General features: G+C 39.2%; 2 protein-coding genes across 4 annotated transcripts; one reads left to right on the forward strand and one right to left on the reverse strand.

Moving 5' to 3' along the window:
• The first annotated feature begins 66 nt into the window (after positions 1-66).
• On the forward strand, positions 67-11,203 carry mms19 (MMS19 homolog, cytosolic iron-sulfur assembly component). Its single transcript, XM_077502837.1, has 31 exons — positions 67-335; positions 736-784; positions 908-1,008; positions 1,487-1,572; positions 1,693-1,767; positions 1,869-1,938; positions 2,016-2,144; positions 2,252-2,313; positions 2,607-2,693; positions 2,786-2,860; positions 2,990-3,067; positions 3,210-3,348; positions 3,682-3,836; positions 3,919-3,997; positions 4,150-4,275; positions 4,356-4,437; positions 4,520-4,617; positions 4,718-4,870; positions 4,969-5,124; positions 5,223-5,322; positions 6,275-6,380; positions 6,476-6,553; positions 7,211-7,337; positions 7,413-7,519; positions 7,605-7,661; positions 8,650-8,836; positions 8,935-9,017; positions 9,724-9,888; positions 9,992-10,051; positions 10,340-10,440; positions 10,581-11,203. Exons 1-31 carry the CDS (start codon positions 218-220, stop codon positions 10,609-10,611), a joined length of 3,120 nt encoding a protein of 1,039 aa, XP_077358963.1. The 5' UTR covers positions 67-217; the 3' UTR covers positions 10,612-11,203.
• A 593-nt stretch (positions 11,204-11,796) lies between these two features.
• Positions 11,797-20,051, reverse strand: zdhhc16b (zDHHC palmitoyltransferase 16b). 3 transcript variants are annotated; one of them, XM_077502847.1, is made up of 10 exons: positions 19,913-20,051; positions 18,479-18,758; positions 16,926-17,120; positions 15,878-15,966; positions 15,736-15,764; positions 15,508-15,641; positions 14,368-14,453; positions 14,173-14,296; positions 14,020-14,090; positions 11,797-12,507 (listed from the first exon to the last, which is right to left on the reverse strand). In XM_077502847.1, exons 2-10 carry the CDS (start codon positions 18,728-18,730, stop codon positions 12,405-12,407), a joined length of 1,083 nt encoding a protein of 360 aa, XP_077358973.1. In that variant the 5' UTR covers positions 18,731-18,758; positions 19,913-20,051; the 3' UTR covers positions 11,797-12,404. The 3 variants fall into 3 exon arrangements, with proteins under 3 accessions (XP_077358973.1, XP_077358974.1, XP_077358972.1); XM_077502848.1 differs by having other exon boundaries at positions 18,479-18,763; positions 19,913-20,035; XM_077502846.1 differs by lacking the exon at positions 19,913-20,051 and having other exon boundaries at positions 18,479-18,776.
• Positions 20,052-20,125: the final 74 nt, after the last annotated feature.

A 20,125-nucleotide genomic window follows, 5' to 3' on the forward strand; every position in this document is an offset into this window, starting at 1 on the left:
ATAATATTTAAATGCGTTTTGTCATTGAAGGCGTCAAGAAACAAGATTATTGCTGCGTTCACGTACAACGTGGTGCAGGAGCACAATAATCTTGCCCCCTCCTAAGGAATTACATTAAAACGTCATGGTTAATTGTGCACGCTGTGTTTTTATACGTATTCTTTTTAAGTCTAAAATCAACACTTGATGTCGCAAGTCGCAACACAACCGTCTGCGCATGCGTGCACCAGTGGCACGAAGAGGCACGATGGCTGAAGAAAGTGCCGAGCTGGTGTCACTGGTGGAGGAATTTGTCTCGGGATTGCAAGACAGTAAAGCCAAAGATACAGCCGCAGGTGGATAAATAAGTGTCGAATTTTACTCTCTGTTGAATTATTTTAGTTGTCGTTTCATTAAGTGCGTGCAAAGCAGCATGCTGGTGAACTAGCTAACTTAGCGCCTCAACATCCTGTTTGGTCAATTGAACCGCAGTACACGTTTTCTTATAACTTTTCTTCCTATTAAACACGTGTCATATGTATTTAACCCTACTGTCTTGCCATTTTATTCTTAATTTAAAAAAAATGGTTATGTAGCGTGGCTATATGTTATGTTATGTTTCTTGCTAGCATCTTGTCAACGAATTGAACTTTTGACCTGCTTCTAGCTAATGTGTATGTGACCAACTGACCGTCAGCAATATTATGGTTCCACTTGCTTTTCTTTGTGTTTATACTTGTGTTTTTTTGTTTTCAGGTCTCAAAAATGGAGAGTTTACTGTTTTGCAGCTGGTGGAAGCATTGGGGTAAGCAGACAGCAGAACATGAACAGAGTGTGATTACAATGGCATGTTTTCCTATATTATTATGTAGTTTGGAGCAGCGACCATTTTAAAAATTGCTTCATGTATTCATATTTTTACCTGTAGCCCGAGTCTGACCAGCACTCAGCCTCAAACTCGAGCCAGAGGAGTGAAGCTGCTCTCCGAGGTGTTGCAGGAGTGCTATGAAGACCTCACAGAGAAAGAAGGTGTTCCTATTCATTCACTGGCTTAGTTTTCCGTTCAGGGTTTTTTCGGTGTACACAAGTTCAATGTCTAGAGGTTACCGATGGCGCTCAGTGAACTAGTTTCCACATAGACCTAGGAATATGTCCTCGGACAACACAAGAAGGAAGACATGCTCAGTTAACCACCCTACTTAGTAGTTTTCACTTTGCTTTTTTATGACTTAGTAGTGTTTTCAAACAAATATTTACTGTTTACAGTTGCAGGAGTAGCAAACTACAGCACATTCAAACCTTTTTTTCATTTAAGGTTGCTTCTCATGGGAACAAAACAAATCAAGGAATCCCTGTAATGATACATTTAATAATCTAAGCAAGATGGAGTATTAACACTTATACACTCCCACCATTAAAACAGCACAATGTATCACAACTAAACAAAACTGTCTCATGTTGTTCCGTTCCGTTATTGTTTGAGATAACCGTATCCGCGTCTCCTCAGTGGAAGTGCTTCTAGCGTTCTACGAGAACCGGCTGAAAGACCATTATGTCACCACACCGCCCGTCTTACATGGACTTAGAACACTGGTGAGTTTAGCAAGAACTACAAGCTACTTTTTTATTATTTTAGATGGTCTAGTTAGCAAGGTTAGTTTCTTTTTTTTCCACCCATATTTATTATTATTTTTTTCTTTTTTCATTCCACAGGTACAATGTCCATCATTGCCTCCTGGCGCAGCGGTTTCCATATTGAAGTCTTTGTTTCAGGATGTTCATGTTCAGGTGATTTTTATTTATTTATTTTTTTCCAAATTGCAGCCCTTTACCCACTGCAGTTTTGTGTTATTTGGTTTGATCTTGATTGATTGTGTATTTTTCCGCAGTCACTGCTGCTGGCCGACAGAGCGTGCGTCTATAAAATGCTCATCAAGGTCATGGATGCCAGAGAAGCTGGTAATAATCGTCCTAATAATCAGTCGGCCGTTTTCAGAATGTGGATTGTGCTTAATTCCCTTATCCATGTCCCCAAGAATTGAAGGGTTTAGGAGCAGACTTTGTGTTTGGTTTTGTCCAGTCGATGGATGGAGAGAGGGACCCTCGCAACCTCCTTTTAGCCTTCCAAATTGCCAAAAAGATCATCCACAGAGGTTACAATCTAGGTGAGAGCAGTAATAGTCTTTTTTTTTTTTTTTTTGCATACTTTTAGAGGCAAAAGATGTGCATCTGTTTTAAGCATCCAGGTTATTTCCTCTGTATGTTTTTGTAGGTAAATTTACAGAGGAGCTTTTTGAGGTGACGTCCTGCTATTTCCCCATCGACTTTACCCCGGTACGTTCCTGTTTATTCAGCTGCTTTGGTGGGCAACTGATGAAAGCAGACATAATTAGCGTTATGAGGATCTAAGAATAACAACCTAGACAGATCTGACATTTTGTTTTGGTTGTGAGAAAGTTCCTCTTTTGGACTTTTAGTGTGGAATTATCTCTATTGTTTTTGTAAACTTCTTGAATATATTTAGTTCCTTAGTTCAATTAATACATTTGAGTTAACTGTTGAGCTTCCTAACAGCCTGACGCTTTTTTGTCAACCTCTTTTTGTGTAACCCGTACCACCTCTCTCAGCCCCCCAATGACCCTCACGGTATCACAAGAGATGAACTGATACAAGAACTGAGGCAAGTCCTCACGGGAACTCCGAAATTTGCTGAGGTATGTCTACATTGTATTCATACCTGCACTTTGCTACATGCGCTCACCACTGACACTACTTTTTTTTTTTTTATTGTACTATTTTTTCCTAGTTTCTGTTGCCCCTCATCATCGAGAAGCTGGACTCGGATGTTCAGAGTGCCAAGCTGGACTCTCTTCAGACTCTGGTGCGAAATGTCACTCACTCCCAAAAAGCATAATCTCATATTGGTAGAGCTGCTCAAATGGCTTTTATTTTAGCGACAGGACTGTTATACTTTATTGTTCATCTTCCCCTTCATGTCGTGTTTTTCCAGACTGCTTGCGTGGCTGCGTATGAACACAAAGACTTGGCAGAATTCCTTGAGGCTCTGTGGGCGTCGCTGCGCAGAGAGGTTTGTTATATCATATACAGTATGTTCCTCTTTCATTATGATGACAAAGTTTATTTGTGTGTTTTTGTTTTTTTTGTTTTTTTTTTTTGAAGCTGTATCCAAATATTTATTATTATTTCTCTTGGGGTTTTTTTCAATGCAGGTGTTCCAAACGTCGAGTGAAAAGATCGAGTCAGCGGGCCTCGCTGCTCTTACTGCCATCACTTCCTGTCTTTCTCGCTCGGTTCTGAACTCAGATTCTGAAGACGCCGTTAGCGCCTTCTTGGACATGGTTCTGAATGGTGATATATATATATATATATATATTTTTTTTTTAAGACATGGGGCTGGGCGATTAATTTGTGGTTGTTGCAATATTTTTCTTTGAATAGTTTTTTTTAAAGCAGCTTCCACAGTTCAGAGCGTGTCCTCGCTGATGTGCGCTATTTACTCTAACCTGGCTGTGAGCAGGAAACTGCAAAATCTAATACAATTCAGAACAATACAATATAACAATACTCAGATTGAATTGACCATATCATACTGAGAGGAGACATTTAGCTATGTAAGAAGGGTTTTAATTTTATAAACATCCTGTAACCTTTTTTTTGAGTCTCACTGTGACATTGCTCCAGACTGCAAGCATCACCTGAGCGAGCCTGACCTAAAGCTAGTGTGGCCTAGCGCGAAGCTCCTCCAGGCTGCCTGCAGCGCTTCCAGCAGGGCGAGTCACATCGTAATAGCAGCCGTCATGCCGGCGCTCATCGAGCAGTACAACAGCAGAAATCAGGTGAATGCTCCAAAACACGGCGGTAACCGTTTGTCCCGTGCTGATTTACATCACATCACATTTTTGTGTTTTATATGTGCAGTGTTCCCATAGACGTACGTTATTGGAGGTGATGCAGCGGTTTGTTCAGTCTGTAAAAAGCAGCGAGTCGTCAGAAAATGGTGAGTTAAGGCTTTCGGGGCATGATTTTCTTGTTTGTTTGTTTTTTAAATAATTTAATTAGCAAATCTGGTTTGTTTTACTTCAAACTAAAATCAAACTGAGATTTACAATCCTAAAAAAAAAAAAATCACCCTGTTTGTTTGTATATTAGAGGACCACGTGCTTTCAGGCATCTGCCCGTCGCTGTGCTGCGTCACCTTCGCAGCTCTCTCGGAGACAAACAGCAGCCTGCAGGTTACAGCCACGTCGGTGCTCATCTCACTCGCACGACAAACAGGTGAGATGCACTGAAGATTGTTTTCACAATCAGATTTGGTTATACATTCTCATTGTGTGTTTTTTTTATTTTTTTTTTAGGTTTGTTATCAAACTCCCAAATCGAGCTAGCTGTTGATCATTTGGCTCGACTGGTGCTGTCGAACGAAGACGACACAGTCAGGTCAGCTCACTTTTTCCTTTTTTTTTTTTTTTTTTTTTTCTCCCAACTATCAAATGGCATCAGTGTTTTCTCCTCTCACCAGTGTTGCCGTGGTTTCGTGCACTGGAGCCTTGGCAGAACTGCACCCGACTGTTTTCATCACCAACATGATCCCAAGGATAAAGAAAGAAATCTTTTCTGGTAAAGACGAGTCAGCATTTTTTCACCTTAAAACATAAAAATAAAAAAATGTATTATCCATACTCTTTTATTTTATTTATTTATTTTTCCCAATGTTCAGAGTTGATGGAGCAAGATGGAGATCTTTTGCAACACACACAGCTTGCAGTGCGTCAGCGCTGTTTGGCCGTGTTAGCGGCAATTTCTGTTAAGCCAAGTGTTGCTCAGGAGAGCACACCTGTCCTCTTGGATGTCCTGGGTGCAGCACATTCTGGTAAATCGTCATCCATTTTAGAATGTGACCAACATTGTCTGATTTTTATTTTTTATTTTTTTTGTAACCAACCTTGAATTTTAACACCTCAATTGCAGGCAAACTTGGTTTCTCATTGGATGAGGCAATTTTGGCATGCCGCTGCCTAAAGAATATAGCCGAGCGGGTTGAGGACACCGAAGACTCGGGACGACGCTTCCACGACGCCATCGTCCCGCAAATGCTTTCATTAGCACTGCAAGCAGCACTTAAAGGTGTGCAAACTCAAAATTATTATCCCACAGCGAAGCGATGCATTTTTTTTATGCGAATTTCATGCTGCGTGTTTTTGATATCGTGCTGCCATTTGTAGGCGAGAATTCATCTGTTCGCCACAGTCCTCTGGCAGAGGAGGCGGTTCTGTCCAACATGGTCGCTGTCATCAGTACAGCCTGCTCCAGGCTGCAGCCTACGTTAGTACAAATTACACTCAGATAGGAGTTCCCTCATTAGATTTAAAAGGAACCTTTTCGCTACCATTGAACTTTATTCCGTTTTATTATATTTTTTTTACCACGCACTTTTTTGTCCTGCTACTACCTCCACATTTTCCAACCGATTCTCACCATACAAACTTCGACATATTCCAAAAATTCATGTGATGACAGCTTCCATTTTTCTCATTCCCAGGATTCACTCCTTACCCACAATTCCCCATTTTGTACCCACATTTTCCCTGTACATTCTTAATGGGAGATTCTGCATTTCACATTTAATTCCACATTTTTCGTCCGATTCGCTTCATTCCAACTTCAATATATTCCACCAATTCACGCCATGAGCTCTTCCATCTTTTTCAGTTCCATAATTCACGCCTTACCCTCACAATTCCCCATTTTGTACCCTACTATTATTCCCCATTTCCTCCCAATGGTAGATTCAACACCACACATTGACATCATTTCAAAGTCCGTTCCAATTTCAAAATATTCTGAATAGTCAGGCCATGGGCGCTTCCATTTTTACATTTGCAAAATTCATGCTTTACCCACAATTCCCTTCTATTTTGTACCCTAATATTTTCCTTTCATTTCCAATTGCCAGATTCAACATAACAGATTTACATCATTTCAACATGACATTCAAAACATTGATTGATTCTTCACACCCTACCCCTTTTTTTTATTTGAATTTCTACATTTATTGACTGATTCTAACTGTTCCATCAATTGTTCCGCTCTTTCCAGGTCATTGTGTATCATTCCACAGTTTTTATTCAGCCTTCACACGCAATTTCTCCAGAAATTGCATTCGCTAGTTGTCGGACAGGCTCTCAAGTTTGCTCTAAATGTTTATTTCCTGTCAGTTTGCTCACATGGTTTGTGTTTCCTGTTGTGGTTTCTCGTCTTGTCTCGTTATTTTTAGACTGGCGAGCCAGACGGCGGTGAGGTTTGTGTCGCTTTTCCTGGATGGTGACGTCTCCTTTTTGCCCGGGAACTCCTTCCCTAGCCACATCAAGCTGCTTGCAAATGTATGCTTCTGAATGTGTTTTTTGTCGAAAGGTCTGCATATTGTCATTGTTTGACTTTGTAACGCCAACCTTGTGTTGCTGATTGTTGTTCGCAGAAGCAGAACGGGGACTCTTGGAGGCAGTCGCAAATGGTTTGTCTGCTGATGGGATGTGTGTGCTCGTTGCCTCGCACTGTGAGTCTTAACGGAAACCTTCTTACAATTATTTTAACTCCTTGCAAAATGAAGAGAAGTCTGTCTGACAAAATGGCCGGAGCGCCGGAAATCTTATCAGCTAATTCTCAAACAACTCTTTGGTCACGTTCTTAACTCATTCACTCGCCGCCATTTTCACATTTCGCAATCCCGTTCGCTCCCGGCTGTTTTACTGGATTTTGACTGATTTTGCAAGGCCCACAGAATATTGTGTTCTATTGCTATAAAAACATGGAACCTATCAAAAGAAAGATTAAAGTCTCTTCTTTCATCAGGAAAAAAAGTATGTTTCTATCCGTTTCCGTTTTGCAACAATTAGCATTAGAAGAGAGCTAAGTTTCAGCAGTTTTCACAAATCAATTTAAGTAATTGAGCTTTTTATCTACATGGCCCTGGTTGATCTCCTTTGCTTTTGCTGCCACCTGCTGGCCGTTTGTGTAATAACTACCATTTCTGCAACCGTTCTTTGCAGTTGAGAGGCTGCATCAAAACCTTCTGTATGCTCTGGCATTAAAAACAACAACAAAAAACGTATAAATACGTCTTTGGGACACTTAAAACATTGAAAAAAACCAACAACTTATTTATAGGTTATTGGGAGCAAATTAGTTAACAAAACGTTTTCTTTGTCCTTAGGTGGCGGTGCCCCGAATGGAGTGCTTGCTTTCGGAGCTGGAAGAGATGAGTTGCACCTGCAGCCACCCGATGTCGTACACGGCCGCTGCCAAGTGTTTCGCCGGCCTGGTCAACAAGATCCCTCCGAGTTAGTTGGTTGCTTTTTGTCAATGAAACCTGTGCAAACAAAAGATCTGCGATTTAGCTCAAATGTTCTTTGCAGGCAACTCCCTTGACGGTCTACTTCAAAAGACAATGAGCAGAATCTTGCACGAGTTGAACTCGGCATCTTCAGTTGCCCGCTTGCAGGCATTCACACTCATGATATGGGTAAGTTCCTCCACACTTACACTTACAGTGTGCAAACTCCTACTACACAGTGGGAGCTTGGCTTCAGAGTTGCTTGTGTCTCCAGGTTGCCAAGGCTCTGCTTCTCCGCTATCACCCGACATGTAAAACACTGACTGACAAGGTAAAGATGATCTTCGTAGTGTAAACAAGAGGCTTAGTAAAACTCATTGTGGCTGGATTTATGCTGCTTGGTTCAAGTGACACAATTCAGATTTTTATTTTTTATTTTTATTTTTTTTGCTTTAAGAGAGACTTTATGAAAATACAAGATAGCAACATAGAGCAGGGAAGAAAAAAAAATCTTCGACGCACTGACGAAAAATGTCAGTAGTCAGATTTTTCATCCAGTTGTTTCGAATTTTTTAAGCAAACTTACTGAAAATGCCCAAAACGTTTCCATCTGTTCGTCTTTTGCGAATATTGAAAGGGTACTCCGCCACTGTAGGTGGCGCTATACACCATTAGAGATGTGTGCCACCAGTAATTTAAAAGAAGAAAAAAAAAACAGGAAGAGACTACACTGTGCAATGACGTTGTATGAGTTTGCTTTTGTAATTCCCGATAAACCGTCGCGTTTCTTTGCTGTTTTGCATCCAAAATAGCATTAATCGTTGCTTCTTTAATGAATTCCAAAAAGATTTCTGTTTCGCTGTCCCCACCCAAACATACTTTACTTTATCGTCCCAACATTGCTTTGGGACTACAAACGTCCATGTGACGTAATATGTCATACGTCAAAATGTGCGACGTGTTGCCAGCAGTTATTTGTAAAAATTTGCACCTTTTTTTTTTTTTTATATATATTCTCTATATTCTCTATATTTTCACATTTCTTGAAAATTCGAATCAAAATGGGTGGATGGAAACCCAACGACTGAGCAACTCCTGCTTGGACCATGTTCAATTCTATATGACAGAACATGGCAACTGCATAGCAACTGACAATATCATTGCAAGGAATAAATAGAGCAACATAACACAATGACCAACCCAAAAGAGAGTCACAGCAGCATTTCCCTTTTTAAATTAACAAAGTATCTCTCGACTTATCAATAAATTCCCATGAAGTCGTGTAAATCCAGCCATTGCATTTTCCCACATCGCCTAAGCTCTTCTCGCTGCTCGACGATGCCGATCTGGGATCGGCGGCGGCCGACGGCTTCTCGCTGCTGATGAGCGACTCCGCGGACGTCCTGAGCCGCAGTTGCCACGCCGACGTGCGCATCATGTACCGCCAGCGCTTCTTCAGCGAGAACTCGGACAAGTTGGTGCGCGGCTTCAACGCGGCTCCTCAAGGTTTTTTTTTGTTATTATTATAATGAATTACATTCGTAGTGATTGACTGGCAACCTGAGCTGTGATTCAAACCCAAATTGTTTTTTTTTTTCTTCCAGAGAAGAAACCGAACTACCTGAAGGCTCTGTCCAACATAGTCAACAAATTACCCAAACAGGTTCAAGTTACTGAACTACCAGCGGTGAGTCTGGGGGGAGGGGGGGACAACTCATCCTGCTTAACTCTTTTACCGCCAAAAACGTTTAATGACGTTTGCTAAAATCCCGATGAATGACGCCAAAAACGTTAATTGACGTTAATTGTTTTTTTTTGTTTTTTTTATTTCTCAACGGGCAGTGCAACATCTTGTGCAGCACTGGTTTGTGAAATCCTAAAACACCCCCTAACTATGGCCAGCAGATGGCAGCATTGTATCACTTTTCAATGAGCACTTGTGTATCACATTCCATAAAAACATGGCGGATCTTAAGATGTCGAACATTTTCAAGGATGACGTAAATAATCACAGCATTTGTCACATTAAATCTACTTCACAGAGCGTAACTAAATAAAAAAAAAATAAAAAAAAGTATCTTCAAAAAAAGCTTGTTTTATCATTTTTTTCAATTTCGCTTGATATTAGTCAAATTACCTATTTTCAAACGGGGATTACTAAAGAACGGAATAAGGTAAAACCAGACTTCTTTTTTCTAATGAAAGAATGGAATCCAATCTTTCATATGGTATCCACCATGTTTATGTAGACATCGCGCACAATATTCTGTTTACCTTGAAAGAGGAGTGAAAATGCTCGAAATTGTCTGGCACTGTCGGGGTTGTTTTTTGTATAGCGTTTGGCAGTAAAAGAGTTAAATTAGTGATTGTAAAATAGTTTTGCTTGGACCCAGTTGCTGTCGCTGTTGCTTGAGGCCCTGACGTATCCAGATCGGGCCGTCCAGCTGTCCACTCTGTCCTGTCTCGAGCCCGTCATCGCTGACCCGCCACCGGCGCTCATCCAGCAACTGGAGGCTTTGGTCGGCAGGCTGCTGCCCCTCACGGCCGCTCCCGGCATGGTTAGTCAAGTGAGACCCCCCTGGGAGTGTTTTAAGAGCCAATTAAATGTCAATCGCATCGCACAGACAAGCCAGTTTTGTTTACGTGAAGGCTGTTTTGCAGAATGTCAAGATGGCATCACTGCGGTGCATCCACGCACTTTCCCGCTTCCCTGAACACGAGGTGAAGATGAAGACTCGTTATTTTATTTCCTGTCATTTTTTTAAAATCTGTCTTAATCTTTTTCAATGCTTAGCTCATTCACTGCCATTGACGGAAAAAGACGTCAAATGATGCATTTTTGGGCTGGCAGTGAATGTGTTCAACATTTTTATGTTATGTACCAAAAAAAAAAAATTGTTTGAATAATCACGATTTCAATTATTGCCAAAATAATCGTGACGATTATGTTTTTCCATCATCGAGCTTGATGTCACGGCAAAAACGTTAAGTGTCAGTTTTAACTCGTAGGTGTTGCCGTTTCGGGCCCGAGTGCTGCGGGCCTTGGCCAGACCTCTCGATGACAAGAAGAGGCTGGTGAGGAGGGAGGCGGTTCAGGCACGAGGAGAGTGGTAAGATTAAGATTGAACAAGATTTTTTATTTTTTTTGTACCATTACAAAGTACAATAACTTAAATACCGTACTACTACAAGTTACTGGGATTTTTTTTTTTCCAGAAGTTGCCCCAATAACATATGTCCTTTCTTTAAGGTTCCTCCTAGGAAGTCCTGGAGGAAGGTGATCTTAATTGTTTTTTGGGTTTTTTTTTGTTCAAACCGCCACATTCGAAGAATAAAGACAGACGGAGTCCCTTATTAACCTATTCAAGGATAAGAAGTTCATTGCAGATCTTTTTTCCCGTTCTACTGAAATGCAGTTCATTGTGACTTGTTTTCATAAACGCACAATTGAGACGTCTGTAACTACATTTAAAATGCATTTCTTACATATGTATGTAACACTTTTTTGTGTGTGTGTCCTCTCACGAATGTAATGTAGTCAAGTGAACAAGGCCTTAAAGAATTATTTAATAATTGTTCTTTTAAGATGATTTAGGATTGTATATTCCCCAAAGGCGCAGCATTTGACTTTGATTGTGGCTGTAGTTAATATAAATATGAATTAATACAGTACGTCATTAATTATGAGCCACACAATCAGCGGACCTAAAGCTTTGGTACATTATTGCGGCGTGACTTTTTACAGTTTCGTGTCAAAACATTGTACACGTTCTAGTTTAGAACCCACATCAGTACAATATCACGGCCGTTTGTTTTAAGGCTGGTTGACTTTGAACCCCAACGCCTCAAAATAAATGAATCTTAACTTTATAATTGTGTGGAAAGCATTTGGTGTGATTAACTCATTTGCTCCCAATAACGTGTAAATGTTTTTGTGTTTTTTTTTGTTTTAAGTGTCCCAAAGACGTATTTATACGTTTTTTTTGTTTTTTTTTTGTTTTTTTTGGGGGTTTTTTAATGCTAGAGCATACAGAAGGCTTTGATGCAGCCTCTCAACTGCAAAGAACGGTTGCAGAAATGGTAGTTATTACATAAACGGCCAGCAGGTGGCAGCAGAGCAAAGGAGATCAACCAGGGCCATGTAGAAAAAAAGCTTAAAAAAAAAATAAAAAATTAGAATTTTAAATAAGATTTGTGATTACTGATGAAACTTAGCTCTGTTCTTATGCTAATTGCTGCAAAACGGAAACGGATAGAAACATACTTTTTTTTTTTTTTCCTGATGAAAGAAGAGACTTGAATCTTTCTTCAGGTAGGTTCCATGCTTTTATAACAATAGAACACAATATTCTGTGGGCCTTGCAAAATCAGTCAAAATTCAGTAAAACAGTCGGAAGCGAACGGGAGCGCTTCTGTCAAAATGGCGGCGAGTGAATTGAGTTTTGAAATCACAAAATGCAGTACAGTTAGCAGCAATTGATTGTTTTATTAAAAGGACCGATTCAACTGAGCACAGCTCATCTTTGGTGGGCATGATATCGCGCACAGTTCTCATTTCCATGGCAACCACATACCGTCCTATTAAAAACGTGCACACACACAAAAAAAAAAAGTCCATATGTCGAACAGTAATTCACAAACTTAATTGCTTGAAAAAGCAGTGCCTCGTTGCCCCATTATTTGGCACCAGAACTCGTCTTCAAACGATGATCACAACACATGTACAGAAAATTGTTTCAACATACATTGTCAATGCAAGATATTTAACTCAGAAAACTAACTAAAAAAAAAAAAAAATGAAATCAATGTCCTGTTTGCTCACTATAAAGTGCCACGTGTAAATGTGCTTGAGATGAACACTTCCAGTTCTCAGTACAAACGTGATTAGGGACACCTGGAAAACTGTACTCAATTATAGAAATGAAATGCAAAAATAATGAGCCGCATTTGTCAGTCACTTTGGAAGGCTGCACTTTAGGCACAAAGGTGGTCCAAAACCAACACGCAGCTCGTCATTTGTCCTCCGCCATCTCCAAGGAGCGAAAACGAGATGATGGCGCTTGAGGCGTTTGTGTCAGATGGCCACCGGGTCTCTCCTGGAGAAGGTGCAGTCCCACATGATGCCGTCCCCCGCGGGAAGGTGACTCGAGGGCAGGAGAACACGCGTGAACCAGTGGCTGGAAAAACAAAATATTGTCAGGCGATTCAAATTTTTAATAGTAATTAAAACGCATGACTTCAATAGTTAACTCACAATTAATCGCAAATTTTATATTTGTTTTTTTTTTCCATACTCAACAAAAGTGGAACAAATGTTTTAGTCATTGATACAGTAATTTCATAATAAATCATAAAATTGAATTAAAATTTAAAAAAGTATATTGATTTGTGTTGAGGTCATTTTTCTGCCACTAGATGGCAGCATAATTAGATTTGCAAGACAGTGACAGCTTAGTGCATTTTTCCTTTCATATTAAGAGCTATATCTAATCTTAAACATGATTGTGAAATTCCGCACATTTTTAAAATTGTACAACTTGACCCCAGTCGCCACAGGAGTGCATTATTAGAGCTGTCAAACGATTACATTTTTTTTAATCAGATTAATCACTTAATTGAAAAGGCTTTTTTTTTTTATCAACATTTTTTTGCCTGCAAAATATAAAGAACACCTGTTATGTTTTAATTTTTTTGGGCATTTAATGTCATGAGGATGTCTTCAAAAAAAAAAAAAAAAAAAAACTATCCACTGCACACAGTCATCCTCTTTTCTTTTTAAAATCAGTAAATTGCTTACATAATTTCAAATGAAAAAAAAAAATGACACCAATAGTTTGACGTGAACAAATATTCTGAATGTCATACGCAAACATTTATTAAAAATGCATGTAGTTGTGTTTATTGCTCAAACACAATTTGTGCTCCCTTTAACGTAACCATCTGCTGTCAGCTAAAGCATCATCTGCCGTCAAAATTAAGTGTGATTAATACATGATTATTGCACTATTTTTTGTGATTAATTAAGTAGTTAATGCTATAAATTTGACACTAGTTAATACTAAATTTATTACTAAATTTTGGAGTGGATGTGCCTCCTGGTTGTGACTGGAATTCCCCCCCCCTGTACAGGTCAAGGGGTCAAAGGGTCTTCATTAACTCATTCACTCCCACACATTTTCATGTTCTATTGCTATAAAAACATGGAAACTACCAAAATAAAGATTAAAGTCTCTTCTTTCATCAGAAAAAAAAGTGCATTTGTATCTGTTTTTACATTTTGCAGCAATTAGCATTAGAATTAGATAAGTTTCATCATTATTAACAAACCTGTTGAAAATACTGGGAAAAAGAGCTTGTTGCAATATGACCCTGGCTGATCTCTTATAATTTGCTGCCACCTACTGGCCTTTTTTTTTTTTCTTTTTTTTTTTTTGTATAACTACCATTGCTTTAAGCGACCTCTTCAGGTCAGAAACTGCATCAAAGCCTTCATAATGCTCTAGCATACAAAAACCTAAAACAAAAAAACGTATAAATACGTTTTTGGGAGTGAATGAGTTAATTGCATGGTGCGTAAAAAAAAAAAAAAAAAAAACAACTTTAAATGAACAAACTAATTTTGACACCCCAGTTCTATTTACATCACAGAGAAGTCTGAAATACCGTTTACTGTTCACAACAGAACCCACCTGCCTGTCTGCACACCAAGCAGCCGCTTCCAATTGTCCATCTTCCCGCGATGATATGGATTTTTGAACACCTGAAGCCAATCATACGTTTACATGAAACGGATGTACGGTAAATTCCGCGGGACTGTCCCCCCCATCCCCTTTTCCCGTTACCTTGCCCTGCTCCTTTAGCCTTTTTCTCTCCTTGCGGTTGACGTGGCGCTCCACGCTGGTCTCCCCCCGGCAGATGAGCGCGGCGTGCCACAGGGTCAGCCCCCCCAGGGCGACCGCCACGGAGCTGCGGGTCACGTGCCGTTATTACCTCGCTGTCTTATTTCGTTACACGTAAGCGTTGCGGAGTGCGGTCACCTGGTCAGCACCCAGAGGAAGATGATGCTCTTGTGTGCAGTCGTCTCCGTCGACGTGTATGGCGGGGGAGGGGTCTGATAGTAGCTCTGACAGACATGAATTTATTGATTATATTAACTCATTCGCTCGCAGCCATTTTTCACTGAAGCAACCTCGTTCGCTCCCGGCTGTTTGACTGGATTTTGACTGATTTTGCAAGGCCCACAGAATATTGTGTTCTATTGATATAAAAACATGGAACCTACCTAAAGAAAGATTAGAGTCTCTTCTTTCATCAGGAAAAAAAAGTAAATTTTTATCCATTTCCATTTTGGAGCAATTTGCATTATAATATAGCTAAGTTTCAAAGTTACTCAAAATTCCTGTTGAAAACAACTGGCAAAAAGAGCTTGTTGCAACATGGCCGTGGCTCACCTCTTATACTCTGCTGCCACCTGCTGCAATAACTGCCATTGCGCTCAAGCGCCCTCTTCAGGTCAGAAGCTACATCAAAGCCTTCTGTATGCTCTAGCATTAAAACCCCCCCCAAAAAATATATATATTTAAATAAAAACGAATCAATAAGTTTTTTTTCTGCCTTTTTTGCCAGTAAATGTTTGACAATTTTATGGACATTTTATGATCATTTTCGGCATTTCTTCTTTTGTGTGTTTTTTTGTGTGGACATTTTATAGTTACTTTGTGAACATCTTCTTTTCTGCCTTTTTTTTTTTTTTCATTAAATACTTTTTCTGACTTTTTTTTTTTTTTTTTGGTAATTCCAAAAGTATTTTATGGTAATTTCCTACCTTTCTTTTGTTTTTGGACATTTTAGATTACTTTTTGAGCATTTTATTTTGTGCCTTGTTTATTCAATTGTCTGACTTTTTTTTGGTTAATTTCATGGACATTTTATGGTAAACTTCTGCTTTTCTTCTTCCTTTTTGGACATTTTATGATCACTTTTTGGACATTTTTAGGTAATCTTTTTCTGACAAATAAAAAATTTGGAATCTGACATTTTTTTGGGAATATTTAATTAGTATTTTTTATATACGTATAAATACGTTTTGGGGAATGAATGACAAAGTACTAAAAGACGGATTTATCCGTTTTTGGGTTTGAATGAATCATCATTTCCTGTACTCAATCCAAGCTCACCTCGACGGCGCTGTAGGCCTCCAGGAACATGTCTCTGCTGCTGACGCTGCAGTAGACGCAGCCCAGAGTCATATAAAGGCAGAAGGAGAAGAAGTAGCGGTGGTTGAAATGGCCCACGCAGTTGTTGAGCCAAGCTGGAGGCGGGTTCAGTTCAAAACACGACGATATTTTGTCAATATAAAACGAGTAGAGATGAGTTTATATAGGGGACGCTTGTTACAAGGATACGACAGTGATGGTCCATCTTCAAGATGCAGCTGGAATGCAAGTAAAGGCAACATTACTGAAGAACTGACATTGTAGTATAACACAAAAACGAGAAACTATTAGGATGTTTCTCTTTGCGAAACTACCAGCATGTTGATCTTACGTGTTGCAGATGCTGCAGTGGTGCGTCCTGGCCGGTTTGGGATTGATACATTTCTTACAAATGGACACGGAAGGAATACGGAGATTGTCCTGGAAGGAATCAACAAAATGAGATTAAGAATGCGATGAAATAGCGAAATCCAAGAAACCAAATTTGGCCAGTGAAAATTGATGCTTGCAGGCTAATATTCTTCAAATGAATTGCCATAGATTAAAAAAATAATAATAATTAAATATTCCAAAAAATGTCAGATTCCAAATTTTTTATTTGTCAGAAAAAGATGACCTAAAAATGTCCAAACAGTGATCATAAAATGTGCAAAAAGGGGGAAAAAAAAAAAAAAAAAAGGAAAAGAAATTACCATAAAATATTTTTGGAATTGCAAAAAAAAAAAAAAAAAGAAGTCAGAAAATGTATTTAATGGGGGAAAAAAAAGGCAGAAAAGAAAATGAAATGAAAGAAAAACAATAAAATACCAAAAAAATAAAACATCTCCAAAACTTACCATAAAATGTCCATAAAGCAATTTACTGGCAAAAAAAGGCAAAAAAAAAAAAAAAAAAGTCCAAAAATAGTCATAAAATGTTTAAAAAAAAAAAAAAAAAAGCGAGAGAGAGAGAGAGAGAGAAGTATCGAAGCAGAAAATGGCCACAATATGTCCATAAAATCGCCCAAAAAAATTCAGAAATTTTAGAGAAGGGCAGGAAAAAAAAAAAACTAAAAACGGAAGATTGAAAATGAATATCAAAGTATTGGATGCTGCATATTTACGTGTGTTTCCTTCATCACAATCTTCAAATGTTTTGCGGCTCCGGACACATTTTTGGTCACTTATTTGGCCTAAAATGGCTCTTTTGACGGGAAAGATTACTGACTGACCCCTGCACTAGTTCTACCATTAGTTACTAGTGCACTAAACTGTACTAATTTGCTCTTTGTCCTCACTCGCAGTAAGCTAACTGAGCACGACTACTTTCCGTCGAAGAAATAGTAGAAGAATTTGGATGTTTTTAATTATTATCACTATATGTTTTTAATGAATGAACACCTTGGGCGGGTGTCCCGGTGAGGTGGTGGTGGCCTTGTAGTAATGGAAGACCACCATGACCAGGAGCCAATGGCCGCAGCACAGATGCCAGACGATCCAAGGCACGGCGTAGGCGCCGACGATGGTGGGCAGGACGTACGCGTAGACGACCACCACCACCGAGGTCGTCAGCAGGATGACCAGCGTGACAAACACCTGCGTGACAAAAAGGTTTAAAGTCGGTTTTCTTTAGCTTAGTTTCATATAAAGAGATTTAGACAAGTTAAAATGTGAAGATTTACCTGTAGAGTTGATAAACGTCATACTGTATGGCAATAGTTACATTCTGGAATGTACTATTTCAATTTCCATTATTTCTTTGGGAAAAGCGATTGGAGAAGATTGTTTCCCACTGGACGGCACTGACAAAAGCCCAACCAATTAATCATCCGGCCAAATTTAATCAGCCAATGTTAGTGCTTTCAAAATCAACCAATTTTTTTCCCCCACATTACAATATAAGACAAAGATGATAACATTCAAACATACCCAAGCCCTGAAAAATCAGCCAATTTTTATTTACATTTTTTAACATACAAAAAAAAAAAAAAAAGTCAGCTGATTTTTTTTGCAGATTTTTCTGTCTGTTGTAAAGTAAGACAAATGTTCTGCCTACAATTCATATATTTCGTGTTGTTGTTCATTGTGAACATTAAGGGACCAAAAATGAAGTTATTTCAATTATTATATATTTTTTAAACTAAGATAAAATCCCGCGAACAACACACGTTGATGATATGCCCCCCACCCCCATAAAAATCATCATTAAAAAACTTGTTCTTGGCTTGTACGCCCTTTTTAGTAACTATAGTAAGCTATCTTTTTTTAGCTTTAAATCTTTTTTTTTTTTCTTTTTTTTTTTAAATCTGTAACGGCTATGAAATGTTGTACTATTAATTAGAGAATGTGAAGCATATTGAGTTACGTTGTTGATGAAATGTGCTATAAAGCATCAATTCTATTGTTTTGTTTTTTTTTTACCCAAAGTTACTGGTAAACATCGAAACAATATAAAAAAAAAATTACATTTCTTCTAATATCGTATAATAACCTGCCTCAATTTTTTTTAGCTGAATGAATTAGGGCTGGGCAATATATCGAAAAAAATATCGATATCGCAATATGCATATCGTAAAGACATGCAATAATTTTCATAGGAATTTTTGGCTTTTACCTGAAATCGACCAATCAGACACAAACTTAAATGTGCATCACCATCTAATAGTTTAGGGTAATTACAGGGTAATAATAGGGTAATTACAATTAATTAACTAGGAACACATTGAACTTGCTTTTTACCACATGAACAAAATGTTATTCTTTCATTTGACAATAAAAATGTTATTTCTTTAGGTACATGTTAAATATCGCAACAATATCGATATCGCGATATTCAACAACTATATCGCATATCGCATGCGTTTCCAATATCGTGCAGCCCTAGAATGAACGTTATTTGCGGGATTATACCGTAATTCCATTCTGCCAAATATCGGAATCAACGTGGCACTCACCACTCCAAACCACCGAGTCACATTGTCCACGATCCAGTACACGGGTTCGAAAGCGCAGTCGAGCGCCGTGTCCGAGTTGCTGAGGCTGTTGAAGTAAAGCGACTTGAGCAGCAGCTTGCTGTAGCTCCACAGTGCTCCAAGCTGGCCTCCCCTGCCTCCGCCTCCTGTCTTTGCACGCCGCCGTCGGCACCAACCCAGCGCCAGTCGCATGGCCCGGGAGAGATGCCACCTCCAGCTGCTGCCCACGCGCATGCCGCCGCCGCCTCCTCGCCCACACACCCTGCCCTCCAGACACACACACACACACAGACACACACACCAAGAGTTTGAAACGCAGGCGGCGTAAAAAAGAAGCTCCTCGTAGCGGAGCTGGACGACAGGCGACTTCTCCATGGTGGATGCAGGAGGACGAATGAGGATCTTGGACCTGGGAAAGCACACTTACGAACCTGCCACCTGCCAGTCAAAGATAATGACGACTTCCAGCCAAACTTGAATAATTCACAGGGCAAAAACTTGCACACAGATGGAAAGTGGTAACTCGATCAGCAGGAAACACAAAAGGGAGTGAATGTCTTAAGAAGGGAAAAAAAAAAAAAAGGGGCCACATGATCCGGGGCACATCATATGAGGAGTGAGAGTATTGATTACATAGATAAGACTTTTTTTCTTTTCTTTTTTTCCTAAATAGGACGCCATTAATTATGCGAGGCCAAGGAAAGTGGTAGAAACTTGAAGATGCTACACTTACATAAAAACATGAATCTTTAACTCATTCACTGCCTTTGACAAGTATACTTGTCAATTGTATTTTTTAGAGCGGTGCTAAATGGGGGCGAATCTGAGCATGCTCCACTGTAAATATCAAACTTGGAAACAACTTTACTGATGCCCAACCACCGGTAGATGACATCATTGCCCCATTTTATAGGAAATAAACACAGTTTCAGAGTCCATGGGAGAAATGGCTGTATTTTGGCAAACCTACATTTTTCTGCTGTCAATTATAAAAGAACGGGACGGGACAAAAAGTAGGGAGTCTATTCTGTTATTTGGTAGATTCGGTTTATATATAATTATTGAATGTAATATCACGTGAGTATTGGAAATGTAAACATTTTCTATAATGACTGGCAGTGAATGAGTTTTAATGAAGCCTTATTAGTGCATTTGTTATTAATATATTTCCCTACTAGTAGGTACATGTGTCATCTATCATATTTACCGTAGTAATCTTGACCACAAGTTATATACTAAACATGAAAATTGCTTCATATTTTCTGATCAGTTTCACAAATCAATATAATAATCTCGTCTTTCGGATGAAACGTTCCTCTCATATGTTAGCCAAATGCTAGCTGCCTGCACGCGACGCCCCAAATCGCATCGCCTGATCCCGTTTACATGCACATTAGAAAACAAAACATGCGTTACCTGCTCAGGTGAATCGTATGGACATTTGGACAAAAGTGACAGCCTTTACGGTCACGTCATATTTGGAGGATGTCCAAACGTCAATTTTTACATCTCTTTGACAGCGGCTCCTGAGCGCCGTGCATTGTGGGAAATGAAGTATTTCGATAAAAAAAATGTTAGATAGTTAAAGCTGGTTGTGAGTACAGTGCAGATAATTTCGTGTTACATTTA

This window comes from Festucalex cinctus, chromosome 17 (assembly GCF_051991245.1).
Source record: "Festucalex cinctus isolate MCC-2025b chromosome 17, RoL_Fcin_1.0, whole genome shotgun sequence".
Lineage (NCBI taxonomy): Eukaryota > Metazoa > Chordata > Actinopteri > Syngnathiformes > Syngnathidae > Festucalex > Festucalex cinctus.